The 14,909-nt window shown below is 38.3% G+C and overlaps 2 protein-coding genes across 8 annotated transcripts in view; both read left to right on the top strand.

The window, feature by feature from the left end:
• Positions 1-1,824: 1,824 nt before the first annotated feature.
• RB195_009593 (uncharacterized protein) lies at positions 1,825-3,974 on the top strand (the record flags this gene model as incomplete). Its single annotated transcript, XM_064190211.1, has 7 exons — positions 1,825-1,894; positions 2,561-2,658; positions 2,715-2,818; positions 2,879-3,008; positions 3,077-3,195; positions 3,754-3,865; positions 3,945-3,974. The coding sequence occupies 7 exons, from the start codon at positions 1,825-1,827 to the stop codon at positions 3,972-3,974; spliced, it is 663 nt and encodes a 220-aa protein (XP_064047794.1).
• A 2,010-nt stretch (positions 3,975-5,984) lies between these two features.
• RB195_009591 (uncharacterized protein) overlaps positions 5,985-14,909 on the top strand; it is a gene marked incomplete at both ends in the record, with an annotated part of 42,595 nt that continues 33,670 nt past the window's right edge. For 6 of the 7 annotated variants that reach the window (XM_064190207.1, XM_064190205.1, XM_064190202.1 and 3 more), the window contains 9 exons: positions 5,985-6,095; positions 6,222-6,332; positions 6,393-6,509; positions 6,608-6,713; positions 10,481-10,561; positions 10,807-10,961; positions 11,772-11,902; positions 12,094-12,163; positions 13,246-13,317. In XM_064190207.1, coding sequence (XP_064047785.1) covers positions 5,985-6,095; positions 6,222-6,332; positions 6,393-6,509; positions 6,608-6,713; positions 10,481-10,561; positions 10,807-10,961; positions 11,772-11,902; positions 12,094-12,163; positions 13,246-13,317 — 954 coding nt within the window. Of the gene's footprint in view, positions 6,096-6,221; positions 6,333-6,392; positions 6,510-6,607; positions 6,714-9,454; positions 9,477-10,480; positions 10,562-10,806; positions 10,962-11,771; positions 11,903-12,093; positions 12,164-13,245; positions 13,318-14,909 lie in introns of those variants that run through there. The other variant, XM_064190204.1, reaches the window with a different exon arrangement.

Here is a 14,909-nt window from a genome sequence, read left to right as displayed (position 1 = left end):
TTCGCCGCGTTCTATCAGTTCAACTTCGTAATTTCATACAATCCACGGCCTGTCGCTGCATATACATTTTCCACACGAAGCTATTGGCACGGTAGAGGCACTTGTTGTTCCCAAGATTCTGTAGAAATTCTCACATTCACTATTCAAATCAAGCATTTCATTTCAGCAGCTTTCGTCTTGCTTATCCTTGACTGATCAATTACGAACCACATCCACTAGCCATAAGATATGTATGTTGTCGAATAATGCGTTTCTTTTGCAACGAAATCCAGTTCATAGATATTGCCTCAGCAACTTTCCCGCAATATTCTGCGGTTAATGTCGAAGGAGTTCTCGCAATTCGTGTCTTCACACAATCACCGACATATTCGACGCCTAGTGCGCTCGGATTCGTTATTTGCACAATGCTTTCGGCTGTATTCTAGGCTTCTTCGGATATAGTTCTTTATCATTTCCTGCTATTTTCCTGAGGATTTCGTGGTGTACCGTTAGGTAGAACATCTTGTAAGGTAGTTGGTGTTTATGCGTACGTTTGGCAAAGATTTGGCGGGACGATTAGGTACGCTTTTAACGATTGTTGACATCTCTGCGGGGTTAGGATGTCTGGTTGAGGTTCTTGTTGGTAGACTTTGTTGTATTTGGTTGGCTCAAGAGGCGCTTCAGATCTTTCTTTTCCGAAACCCGAGGAGAGCATGATTCTTCATCAAGAGATCTACACTAATCTAGTGATTCCTCTCAAAGTAAGAAAGTTTGTGAGCGAACACAAACATTTTTTGGGCGGAAACATCTTCAATGTTAGCGTTCCAGAAATTATTGAGTAGGTAACAAGTTGCATAGAGCCAAATTGTTTCATTCCAAACATGATTGAACTGTTTTGTCTAAACTGCTTGTTGGAGTTGTTGGACGTAAACGCTGTTTAAGCTGTCCAGCTCTCAGTAGACAGTACGCATTTTTCGATACACTTGATTTGCTAGAGATCTTTACGAAGCAGTAGCCATTAGTTACCTTGACAATTGTTTTCTCAAACAGCGACTTAACCGTAATGATCGGAGCAGATAGGAATTAGCTTTTACTTTTCAAGGCACTTTTGGGGTACAAAATTTACCTTTTTTGTGTGCCGGCTGACTTAAGAAACTTAGCTATGAGTCTTTTGTCGAATAGTATTTCTTTTTCATTGCTGAAGTTACATCATTCGTTTTTGCCTTGTCACTTCCTCATTTTTAATTCTTGTTTTCATACTCGAGGCTGCATGTTCTTATCCGCTGGAGTAGTTTTGAAATCGATAGGTTTGGATTGATTTTCTTCAACTTCCCGAATTTCCACTTTTTTGTTCTTCTTCCTTTATCAAGTGATTGTGTGCATTCGAAGATGTGGCTAGAATTGCAAAGTATGACAAAGATGTTTGGAATTCAGTTGGACTGCGTATCATTATGAATGGGAATCCGTGGTCAGGATCAGAAATTCAGAAGTGAAGGATTTTAGTGCCTGTGCCATAGACATGGATGATGTGATGACATTCTCAAAATCATGTGTACTTGTAGTTCTGTGATGTGCTTTCTTAAGATATAATTATTACGGCCTCTTTCTTAAGATATAATTATTACATTAAAAGAAGTGACCATATGTTTTTCGAGTTGTATGTAGTTTTATTTATATGACTTTCTTTTGTTTGAGTTGGATCAATGCGCTCATAAAAGATTACACCGTATAATGCTTGTTTTAGAACTGTTCAAACTTGCAGAGTGATCAGTAGCTTGCTGTGATATCTGGCATGATCCACCGTTTTAAATAAGCTAATTCGGAAAACTTCCTTATTTAGTAACCATGTCATTCAACAAACCAAAGAAGAAGATGAAGGTGAGACAAAGACTGGAAGATGATGACAGCGATGATGGTTAGTTAGAATCACCGGGCTTCCTAGAGATTTTTCTAGAATATTCAGAAAAGTTGCATTGACGATATTCTTCTTTGTGAATACAATCTGGAAATAGTTCTTTCATATATTCACCTATGCAAATGATTGGTGCTGAAATTTGACTCCAACTATCCAGTTAACGAATCGTAATTAAATACATACATATCTAGTTGATGTAGCAGTAGAGATCGTTCTAGATAAGTGCTGAATAATACGAAATGTATCCTTTTGAATGTAAGGAAAAGTAGAAATCACATTCGCTGTGTTTAGTTGGTTCAAGGTGTTCGTGCTTAAGTAGCATAACTGGGAAATTTCAGAGTGAAGACATGTGGTTTAATTTGGGAGCATAGAATGATCTATGGTTCCATGTTTATATGCTGTGGATGAAACTTGTTAGCACAGATGGCAGAAATAGTATGCATCTAGAAAGATAACTTATTCCATTCTCTTCACTTTACTATAACTGTCAGTAAACGAGTGTTTCAGTGAGACCAACATAAATGCAATCGTACCCATTCTGTCATCTCAGTTATTATACGTCGTAGAAGATGTAACTAATGCTAGCAGTAGTACTGCAACATTTAATTTTCTGCAGAATCCTTGTACTTGTCCTTCCTTCATTTACCATACCGCCTTATCGTTTAGATGAATGTCGTCGCATAAATGATATTCGAGAGTTGCAAAAATCACGAGAAAGGAAAAACGGACTTACGGAAATAGAATGTGCTGTTGGCAAGGAGAAGGTGAGCAAAATAAAACATGGACACCAAGGTTAGCCTTTATAACGACGGTAACACAGGCGGCGGCACTAGAAGACGGCATTCAAATGGCCGGTGGAACGATGGCTCTTACAGGAAAGCAGAAAGCACGAATGGAAGCTGCCGGAATTGAGGCAGGCATCCGGTAATTCTTTGATTTTGGTTGAAAGAGCGTGTACTGATCCAGTAATCTGAATGAGTTCAGAGAGCAGTTCGAGAAGGAGACTATGCTTCGTGATGAGCACGAAGAACTGCGGAAATTCATAGATCAAGGCTTGAGACGTGAACGAGGCGAAACAAGCAGCAGCGACCAGGGGCAAGGAAAATCAACAGACGTGAGAGTTTTTCGCTGTCTGATAGGTTAGCCACACGTCGACAACTAAATCATTCGATTACTTAATAGGAGTCTGATGTACTCATGAGGGCAGCCATGAAACTGAAAGGATATCGTAGTGAAGCAAGTAACGAATTGCTGTCGGAACATATGCTGGCTGGTATTCCAGAAGTAGATCTGGGCATCACGTAAGTGACTTCTGTTTGAGAAAAGAATTATTTTGAGAGTTACTCAGTTTTCTTTCTCTTGATTAATTTCCTCGTTCTATTTTATTTGCCACTTCTCTTAGACTACTCATATTTCGTACTTGCGTAAAGTTTGTGTTTAAAAGTATCCGTCACCGTGAAAAATCGATTAAAAACTGCACAAAATAGAAGAGGAAGTAGCAGAATTATTCGGATTTGAAATCATTTGAAAAGGAGTTCTCCTTAGAGCACCAAAAATTTCGAGATTTTCTAATGCGTCTTGTTCTTAGAATCATATGTTTCTGTATAGAGTCGCTTCTGTTGTGTAGAGCTTTTTGTGTGTTACGAGGATTGGTTTTGTTTCGAACCGTTGGCAACTAATTTTAACTTGATTGATCAGAATTGCCCCTTTTTTCCAAACATAGTACTTCTTAGTACGTTTTGATAAATTCGTTGGTGTTATGAAAATGATACATTATTAACAAATTAATTTGGCTACTGTTTCCTATTTGTTTGTGTTAGGTTGCTGAAGCTGGTTTGAAGGTAAGTACGTGTTTTCAGTGCCCGTATTTCGAACATTTTGGAGACGGAAAAGAAGAAAAGTGAGCTGTTGGAGCAGGCATTAGAAAAAGCTCGAAAAGCTGCTACAAACCCTCGAAAACCTATCGAAGACGTATGTTTGACTCACAAATTATCCGTGAGAAACTTATAAACTTTTATTTTGCTGACTGCTCACTTGTCTTTCGTTTCAGGAGCCAGTTTTAAAGCGATTCGCTCTTTAATCAAGACTACTATTTTTCATCAGTTCTTGTACATATTTTTGTTGATTTGACATTGTTTGGATGTGTTTTTGAAGCTTCAAAATATCTTATGTAAATGGAACCTAATAAACTGAATGTCGATCTCTTCCTTATTAGCCTATTTCATTTATTTCTTGGTTCGTTGACACTGAAACAATCCATCAACTGAACAATGTGTCTTAAGAATTGAAATGAGAACACAAGTAACTTGTACTGGAGAGAGGGTCGTTTTGAGGAAAGAGTTAGAAGGAAATATTTAAGAAAAGAGTAGCGTGCACATTCTTTGTCTTCCTTTTTGTTGATGAGTGTATAAAGTAAGCAGCAGAACTTTGAAATGTTCACGTCGACCACCGGGGAGTTTTATGCGTATAAGAGTTAACTTAAGTATCCACAACTCCTCCGACAACTTATCCTTAGAGGAAATAGCTGACAAAGTATCTCCTCAGGTGCACCTTGGGGACAGAATTAGATTGCCATTGCCATACCGACTGTTTGGGTGCATTGATTTGGTGAGTAAGGTGACGTATCAGGTTATTGCTCGTTGAATTACAAATTGAAGGTAATGGGAAGAATAACACTTTATGAAAATTGAACGTTAATTGTTGGCTACTCCTATATCTACAAAGAACAAACTAAGAATGTCTTGAATTGTTACCCCTACAAACTTGTGTATCTCTCATACTCAATTCCACTGACATCACTTGGAAATCATTTCAGTGGTACTTTCTCACAATCCAAAAGGCATAGGGGAGGCTCTCACTTTAGATGGTGATTTGCATTTTTCATGAGGGCAAAGGATGACGTCGCACTCTACGTTCCCTTGAGTGGATAGTATTTCTTCAATTTTTGTTACTTCTAAATACTCAAATACCCCTCGAAATATTCCGATATCTCTTCGTCATTTTCCACAAATCCCACTTTTCACACTTCAGCATTTACTACTTTGTCAGCTTTTTTTTATTTTCTAAGGAGCAAATTTTGCCATATCATTACAACAAACACAAAAACAAACAAAAGTAAAAGGCGACTTCATTTGGCATCCCTGTTCTTTCTTACGGTCAGCCTCTTCTGCATGCACTTATTCGGAGCACACATTGGCTGTGGATACCTGACGACCGTCTCTTCTGGGGAACTAGATCTTACGAGCATGTGTCTGAAGAGTCCTTTTTTAATCCAAATATAAGTCCTTGGAAGAATTTTACGAAACAAGCTGTATAAGTGAAAATTAGACAAAAATAACTTCTCTTTAAGGAAGAATCTCGTGCTTGCATTTCTCCGCTTTCCGTAGCGGTGTTACAACTTATGATACTGGTAACTTTATAAAAATAACGCCATCCTGGATATATAAACAGTAAGCTAGCTTGTAGTCGTTTTTGCTTTTCTTAATATTATTTAGAGGATTACGTAGATAAGTAGTATGAACAACTCTTCTGTCACCTTCATACGTATCCAGTGGTGAATCCTGGAAAACCGCGAACAGCAGAAATTAGGCTGCATATTTTTCGGTATGTGTTGGATTTGTGTGTCTGTTTCAAGCTGAATAAACTGGGAAGACTCGTATACTGTGGAAATCGAGGTTCCACAGCCAAACTTCAGAAATTCCTTTTCTGGCGTTGAATTGACGCATTTTGCGTTACGTTATGAATGAATGAATGAATCATTAGTGATGGCGCGGGTATTACCGTGTTTCTTTCGGTTGCCACGATACGCTCCTCCGGTTCCGTAGTGGGGATGCGAGGATTATCTCCGGCAACAGCCTTCGTCATTGATTTCGCGTTAGTGATCGTTTTCCGAACGAATTAACTCCCAGAAGTCTACCGAGATATCATTAAAAGCGGATTGTTTTTGATTTTTTCAGAAGCAACGTTTTTTCTCATTTACAAAAACCTCAGCTTTGTTGTTTTCATTGAGGAATGTAAGAATAACTTCCAATTTTTTTTTTCTTTATGGCTATGCTTTTTTTCCCAAAGAATGATTTTTTCCCGAAAATAGATGCGTACGAAGCAGTACATACAAGCCACTGCTGTTCCATCAATAAATCATCATATCTCTCCATCACCAGTTCGAACACCTCCAAATCTGCCCGGTCCAGGGGCCGAGAGTGTGAGCGAGAGTAGTTTTTTTTCAGACGATTTTTTTCTCATTTTGTATTTTTACTGCATAATATGTCAAGAGAACTAAAAATTATACTATTTTAAATGTGGATAGCCCTGATAGAACAAAATGCAGATGAATTCTCGACGAAGACGTTCTAAAACAAAAGGCCGTTCATTCCTTGCAACCGTTTTTAATGGAAATGTGGAAGAGGTGGCAAGAGAGATGAGCGCACGAAACGTGAAGGTAAAATCAGAGTAATTTTCTTCTGAGCAGCAATAGTGGGCTGTAACAGCGCATTTTTAGTTGTGTCATCCTATGACCGGATGTACGGCGCTACATCTGGCTGTTTTGGTCGATAAGCCCGCAATTCTTTCACTTCTTCTCAAAGTTCAGAACATCGCTTTAAATGTGAAGGATAATGTGAGCTTTCTTTGAGCATATTTATCGTCCGCTATCGTCTCAGAGAGTGTTTAATAGAAACCACGACTACTCCTTCTATTCTACTGATCCTATTCTAGGAGGGCCGTACACCACTACATTACGCAGCCGCAAGATGTGATCTCGATGGCGATCCGACAATGTTTTATATGCTCACAGAGAGCGGAGCACGGGATGACATCCCAGGTGGGCTTATACGAGTCCAGAGGATCTAAGATTAAGCCTGAATTCTCCAGAATCCATTTGCGCAGCTTTTGAAATCACTGTTTCATACGTTTGGGTGTAGTAGATCCTTCCTCAAATAATTCCATATCTGGGTATTTGATCAGAAGAAGTTGCTCACCAGAACCCTAACTTTATCTCATCTTTTGCACCTTTTTCTCATGCACTTAATTATTAATCGAACAAAGTGCTTAGAGTTTGTGCTGAAGAATTGATCATTATGTGACTATATCCTAGCGCGATATTTTTGTTTCTTTTTTTTCTTATTTGGTCATTTCATTTCAAGAATTTTGCCTCCGAGATAAGCTTATATTAGTTATGATATCGAATTCCAGAAGACATGCACTGCTTGAATTGTTTAGGAAGCTTTCATTGGATCCTTTAAACGGGAAAAACAAAATCCATATAGTGATTTATTTGCATTGGGCATGAGATGTTCTCTTTAACTGTAACAAGATGTCATTGGTGTTTTTTATGAATTATTTTTTTCCAATGAAATTCGACCTATGCTATAAAGGATAAAAACGACTTGACGCCAGTAGCAGTTGCTTTATCGGCTGCGCTCGAACCAGCGCAGTGCTTTCCGATTGGGATCGAGGTGGAACTCTCGCTAGCTCCACTCGTTCTTATGGACCGAGTGAACCTAGCTTTAGTCCACCCTGATCTCAACCGTTCGCCCTACTGCGCCGCTTCCTGCAGAGCCAGCTGCACTCGGCTTCGGGTCGTTTTGATCCGATAACAGTAACCGCGGTAATTCTCCGCCAGAAAACAAAAAAAAGTGTATCCGCGTTTTCTGTTTTCTTCTCCACTAACTTGGTTCATTTTGCTATACATCATTAGATATGAACATCAATCTGTTCGTGAGGATAAGCTCTGTTTATCTGGTTCCATTTGGCTTCTGGAAAACTCTTGAAAAAAGGTTTGTTTTGTAAATTTTCAGCGGCTCCAAATTAAGGCACCAGGCTCCAAGATAGTTGCTCCCCGTGCACATATGACATTTAGTGGACACAAAATATCAGAAACGTGGAGTCATTGTTAAATATTTGTAAAGTGAACGTCATCATGAGCATTTTGGTATCCTATGCATATTTCTAAAATCCTATGTATATCTCTAAACTTTTGGACCTAGCGGAAGTGGCACATTTCAAGGCTGGAAAAAATTTGGTACGGGATTTTATCAGAGAGCTATCTATTTTCTGCAGCATCTCGATTTCGAACGGCTTTTTCTTTTGGAAATTACGCGGCTTTTTCGAGACCAAACTCACAACTCTGCTCTTTTTCACTACTTAATCGGATATTTGAGTAGTTGTCGGTGACCTACTATGCTAAATGTTTCAATTCAGGAACGTGGTATTTCTTTAGATTTCCCTCTTTAAGGTTTGGCAAAACTTCCGTAGCTTTTACAGAACATTTCCATACTTGAAGCAGACAATTTCGCTGGTGAAAGAATTCATCATCGAACAATATCGAACTCAACTGAACTTGTGAAGTTTGAAATTTCTTCTCCGGAGTCCGGCTACCCATAACGCAATCACTCATCACTGGCTCGGAAGGGTCCACCAATCATTTCACGCCACAGCTAGGCGATTCTTCCATTGTTTTCATGCGTCGTTTTATTTGAAGCAAATAGAGAGTAATGAGACACCCATAGAATAGTTAATCATAAAAATCATTCTGATTCTTATGATTAACTATGGATCTGTTATTACTCATCCGATTCTTATGATTTCAGAATGCCTTCGAAAGCTTGAAAAAAGGATTACCAGAACAAAAAGTAATATGCTCAAGGTCGAATTCAAATTATAAATTATTTATATGGATTGGGAATAAATTGTGAAGAGTTGCTCTTGTCCGTAAATACCCCAACCAGTTATAGAATGACAGAATTGGAAACGAACGGTGGGCAGAAGAACTCCTACGGACAAAACTGGATGTCCTTCTGGAAAGAAGGCACAAAAACTACCCGTTTTGGAACCTTGCAAACTTGTTTTTCTGTGATTTTTCTCGTAACTTTCCTTTTTCCCGAGTTTTTAAAAGCACTTCATTCCGATTCTTACGATTGGCTGTCCTATGGATGTGTCATTACTCTCCATTTATTTCAAATATAATGTGACAAGAAAAAACTGGAAGGATCACACAGCTCTGGCGATGGTAAGATGCTGAAGTGCTCATGCGAGAGCTAATGCGTGAGAATTTTGTCGAAAATAAATGGTTTTTCAATAAAATTCCGTACCAAATCTCTTCCAGTTAGGAAGACAAGACTTAATCATGCCATTTCTTCCAACGTCTGAAAATCTTAGAACTCTCAAATACACTCATGAACGGGATACCAAAGCTCATGGTGACGTCTACTTTACGAATATTTAACTATAACTTCACTTTTCATTTCGTTTTCACCAAATATCATATATCCTCATGGCGCAGTTATGAAAGGGCTTAGTCTTCTAGTCTGGATCTGCTGGTAGTTTTGAAAATAAATGCGTTTGTAGAAGTTTTTCAGAAGTACATAGAAAGAAGCTTTGTAGGTAGATCTCGTATTCACGGACTGATTCAGGTCCATGTCAAACGATATACAGCAAAATGAATTAAGTTACGAAAAATAAGAAAAAGAAACGAAGATCCGCTTTTTTTCCATTTTCTGGCGAAGACTTATCGTGGTTATTGTATATGTGTCCTTGAGAACTCGAGGTAAAAAGAATGAGAATATGCAGAATTCTCCAGCTGAAGGTGTGTTTGCATGGTTCCTGAGTGTTCTAAGTGCTGTGATGGGTTCGAGGCGTACTACAGAGAGAGAACAAACCTGTTGTGTCCGTTTAATTGATCATAAAAATTGTGTCGAACCGGGTTTTCTGTGGACCTGATGATATTTAATTTTGTAAGATAGCTAGTAATATCATATTTCTGAACTGTTTCACGCCAACTGCACCATTTTTACTAATGTTTTCTCACAAAAAAAAAACATTGGTACGCAAAGTTACGTTTTTTCTTTCTTTCGGTCTTTCATTTGGGCGCAACGAATTAAAACCCATTAAGATAACTTACGTTAGGTGTTTCATCTTAATGAATTTAGAGAATTAAATTTAGATGGAGTTCTAAAGTAGATCTCAAGAACCTGACGTTAAAAAAACTTTGAGAAAGTGCATGAAGACCTATTTCACAGATAAGGGTTTTCAATTACTGCAAGCGGAAACAGTTTAGTTAAAGCCACTTTCGTAATTCAGTTTAATTTCCAACTAGATATGCCTCCAATAAGTCGTTATGAAACAAAAAAAGTGCACCATTCGCAAAAAATCCACGTATGTACATAGTGCTAATTTTTTTGGGTTTTGGATAGATGGAGGTAGGATTTTGTTCTGAAACTAATACTATCTCTTTGCTTATGAAAGCTGCCTGAATAAAATCGTGATAATTCCGGAGTTTTGCTGTTGGACATCGTGATCTTTCCATTCGTATGAGAAATGGCGAAAGAATCTTTCATAAAACCAAGAAAAATGGACCGGGCAATCTTCCAATCTCAAACTTTTGGGTTCAAATGCTCCGCTTCCTTTGTCCCTGTATCTAGAAGTGTGTAGAAATGTGTTCATTAAAATTTTTCTGTTCTTCGGAGAAAGAAAAACAACTGTGAAAAAGTGCAACGCAGCATGTGGATGTCCGTTGCCGTGCCGTTAATGGGGTTCCATCTGAATCGAAGTGACATCCCATTAATGGATACTTAGAAATTTGAATTAAAGATCATGAGGGTTTCACACCACTGGACATTCGCCACGATCCTTCACTTATCGATATCGAACGAGTTCGTTGTCAAAACAAATGTGAGTCAATTTTTTTTTCGGAACGTTGGGATTTTCATTAGATCCATACTATTTCCCTTTTCTGAGACATCACTAGAGTATTTTTTTCTGATGGGATGGTTGATTGTGAGTAAATTAGATATCGCATCATGACTAAGATACTAAGCGGCTTTTCCAAATCAGACTTATCCTGTCTTACGGCACGTTTATCTCTAAACAGCTATTCGGCTAACGAATGAGACTGCAGCAGATTCTACTCAATTTAGACCCATACACCATGTCGAACGAATGGGAGCATCTTTTTTCCTCGTTGTCCGAATCAGTATTGACTCAAATGATCATACAGGGAGAGTTGGATCTCTCCGCCGTTCCGACTATGCCACAATACGAGGAGATCATTGGCAGACTCGCTCAAGTACAGGTACGGTAAATGAGGATCTTCATTTTGTTGTTCTTTTTTCTTTCTGTTTTGAAACTGTCTACTTTGGCTTTACTTGTTTCTCTGGGTCGAATTTCGCCGGAATCGCTCGTACACTCTTGGATTTAGGAGTAGCGGGGCATCTCAATAAAATTAAATAGTAAAACTTCAAAATCCCCAAAGATTTTAAATTTCTATTTCTCGTAGAATGTTAGTACACATGAACTCCTCAAACATGAACCAGCATGTGCCCGTTAGAACATTCCCGTAACTCTTCACGTTTTGTACTCGGATTTCTACTCTGTGAAGAATAAGGCTTCTCGAGAATTGGTACGCATACCTTCTCACTTTTTCAAACATTTCCAACTAACTTTTTTTACTTGTGATTTTTTTCAAATAGCCGTTCTTGTCGTTTTTAGCTGATTGAGAGGAGAATCTGCTCATATGTACCGAATAGGCGAGAAAAAAAGTTCAGGAGAAAGTACAAATAGCGGCAAATAAGAAGAGGAACATGGAATGAAATAAATATGAAATATAAATTATACGATAATGGAATAGGAATATGAACTATAGTGCAAATGAAGTGAACCGGCTACGGATTCCTCTTGATCATGCACAGAACATTCATTCCAGCTTCTTAGCAAGAAACTTCCTTGGTCAGATTGCATGTCAATGAATTACGAATTCTGTCCGGGTGAATCATACACGCCTGCTTATATCCACGAATTCTTATCGTGTAAATTCCACATCTTGAAATTTTCTTCAATTTCTATCTCTTCTTTCTTTGTTTAACATTTAATGTTCGGTTTGTAGGCAAAAATTCTGGGCATTTGGGATGCAATTATGGCTGAAGACGAGCGTACGCTAAAACAGCTACTATTCCGGAAAGATATGGCTTTATGTAGAGATTCTGAAGGGCGAACACCTCTTCATTTAGCCTATAGGTGGGTGTTGATTATGCTGCTGTGATAAAGTTGTTACCAAACAAAGTTCAAATAAATTTCAAGGAGTCAACTTCAGACTAAAAATTAGATTGAATTCTTTAATGTACATTTGCTACATTTTTATCTCTTGCTAGACCTAATATCCACAGTAATTTATGATTATCCGTTCCATTGTATTCTTTCCCTTGCAGGCGAGGTCACCAGGGATGTATTGACTACCTCTCAAATTTGTGTCCAGAGGCTGAAACGGTTCAAGACAAGGCGAGTTTTTTCAGCAAGTGTTTTCAGCCATGGCATAAGACATGTTTCTGAATTTGCAAACTTCGATTACTCTACGAAAAGTACTAGAAAGGAAATACTATAAATATTAGAGGAAATCCAGCTTAGCTTCATTTGGGAAACTCTCTGCAGACTTTTTATCTATAATTTATCTGCAGAGCAGCGCTATTCTTAACTATGAACTGTTGTGCGGAATTTCTGTCCCTCGAAATAGGCACGCGGGAGTTTGATTCTTGTTTTTTTTCTTTCTTGGAGTGACCTCAAACTTGGGTAAACAAACTTTATTCCTAAATCATACAATACATCCAACACAATCAAAGCTGACTGAATGAAAAAAAAAACAGTGCGCATTCTGTAAACGCTTCTTTTTGTATGCTCTCTTACCGCCAAAGGGAAGGTTTTCCTCAAAATTTACAATTAAAATTTGTAATAAATTTTTATACAACTCCGACATTCCCATAACCATTTCGAGGCGAAGGATTGAAGAGCTATTCTAAAGGTAAGATGAGATTACTCCAGCCAAAAAATAGGGACTATCTTCTCTACAGTTGTTGTACATATTTTTGAGGCTTGACGTTTTCACTTCCTTTTTTGGCCTACACATAATCAGGAAGAGCCTTGAACCCAACAACAGTGGTGGAATTTCCGAAACCACTGTTCTACGATCCACTGAGCACTTATTCAAATTCCACTAGATTTTCAATTTGATTCAATTCTAATTCAATTCAATCAAAATTTGTAAAGTAGCCGTCAGGCATCCTTCGAAGTATTTGTCTGGTCTTTTTTTTCATCAAATCATTAGAAGTAGGTTCTTAAAAGAAGACATGACCAAGGTACCAGGTCATATTGTGAGTACAACTACAGAGGAGAACGTTTTTTGTACATATTCGTATGCGTTTATCCATCTTGTTCCAGTCAGTTCTGGGTTATTTATGAGCTGTGCTCGCCCATACATCATTTTATAGGGAATAAAACAGAAACCAAAAATCTATGGCTGTCTGTTTTTGCTTAATTTTTCTTCCAAATGCCGTGAATTCTACAAATTACATAGTATAGTATTCCAGAAAGGCCGTGTCCCGAAAGATTACGTAAACGGTGTGCCGCCGTTGACAACCAAGCAGCTAAGTGACCGAAGGGTGAGTTCATCAGCCTAGGTCTAGAGTCTACGAATTTCCATTACGCTGTATAAATATACGCTACTAGTGATGATTCTGGAGAAGTAAACCTTCTTACGTGGAGAAGCATTAAGCACAGTATCCTGAAAGCTCTAGTATTCTCAGCAAGGAGTGCCTTTCATTCCGCCTGCTTTAAATGGCTGCATGAATCAATCATGCGGATGTGAGATGTGAGATAACATCATCTCGTATTCGATGGCATGAATCGTCTGCTAATCCTCACTTAGCACTAATTGATGGCGCCAGCAGACGACACCTGGAGAGATAAACGGAAATCGTGTGAGGGTTGTAAGAAGTTCGAGGCGCACTCATCATCATATGCTTGTGTTCATTTATGCTCGGCATCCGAACAAGAATATTTCCAAAGAAATGCTTCTCTTTGAGCTAAACACAAAATTTTGTTGATTTCGAACATCTAGTTCTAGTTGTTGTGAATAATTTTTTGAATGACCTACGTTTTTGGCATTATTTCACTTCCTTTCGACATTAATTATTTTTAAGCTCCATACATGATTTTTCTTTGGCTGGTCATTGGACTGGATCTTTTAATTTTCTTATTAATACAAGAGGATGGGTCCTAGCGTAGTCGGTTAGAGGTTCCGCTGCTCGATCGGAGGTTCGAATCCGCCCTAGTGCTCACCAAGCCTTTCTCCCTCGATAAATTGGTACCAGACTTGGAAACACTAAACCTAAAGGAGGATAAAACACTGACTTGACTTAGCCACCGCAAGTCATTGTATAGGCCAGTTACACGTTCGTGAACCCCAAACGACTCTGAACTGAAGTGAATGACGCATCCCACGCGGATTGATTAACGCCAGAGACTTTATCCTTCATCCTTTATCCTTTATTAATAGAAGGTCCCTTGAAAAACGGAAAACTGACGTATTACTCTTAAAAAAAGCATATTACATCAAATGGGTTGGCTCTAACAAGGAAAATATTCCAGAATTTTTCAAGTATGGATGTTTATGTTTGGGTGGGTATAGTTGAACTGGTAATAGGTTCTGCTACGACGGTTGCACGGTTGATGGTTCGAAACCGCGCTGGATCCAATCAACCCTTCCAACCCGCTGAGGTTGAAAAATTTGTGCAGTACTTATCTGGGAGGATAGCGAGGACAAAAATAACAGAGTAGATAATTAATTTATAAACCACATACGCGTCAATAAATTTACACGATTCTAAACTGAAGTCATCCCAAAAGAGTTGTCTAACGCCAGGACTTTATCCTTTTTTTACATTTATTTTATCCATATTATATCGTTGTTACTTCTTTTAGAAAATTCGTAATCTATAAATTTGGGCCGCTAATGTGTTCCTTCCATTCGGTAGTTCTTCGACAATAGTATCGGCCAGTTGCTACCGAGCGAAATCTAAATAATTTCACCAACAAACAACATCTCAAGTTCTGTATTCAGTGAGGTTCTTAGGTCAAAGCAGCAGTGAGGAAAATATGGAATTTGTGTAGAAGTAACCCTTGTTTGACTGATTTTCTAAATTTCTTTGATGGCATTGTTTTCATTTTTATACATTCAAGTATTGTTCTATTG

This window comes from Necator americanus, chromosome III, assembly GCF_031761385.1.
Source record: "Necator americanus strain Aroian chromosome III, whole genome shotgun sequence".
NCBI lineage: Eukaryota > Metazoa > Nematoda > Chromadorea > Rhabditida > Ancylostomatidae > Necator > Necator americanus.
This window is presented reverse-complemented; position numbering and strand designations above follow the sequence as displayed.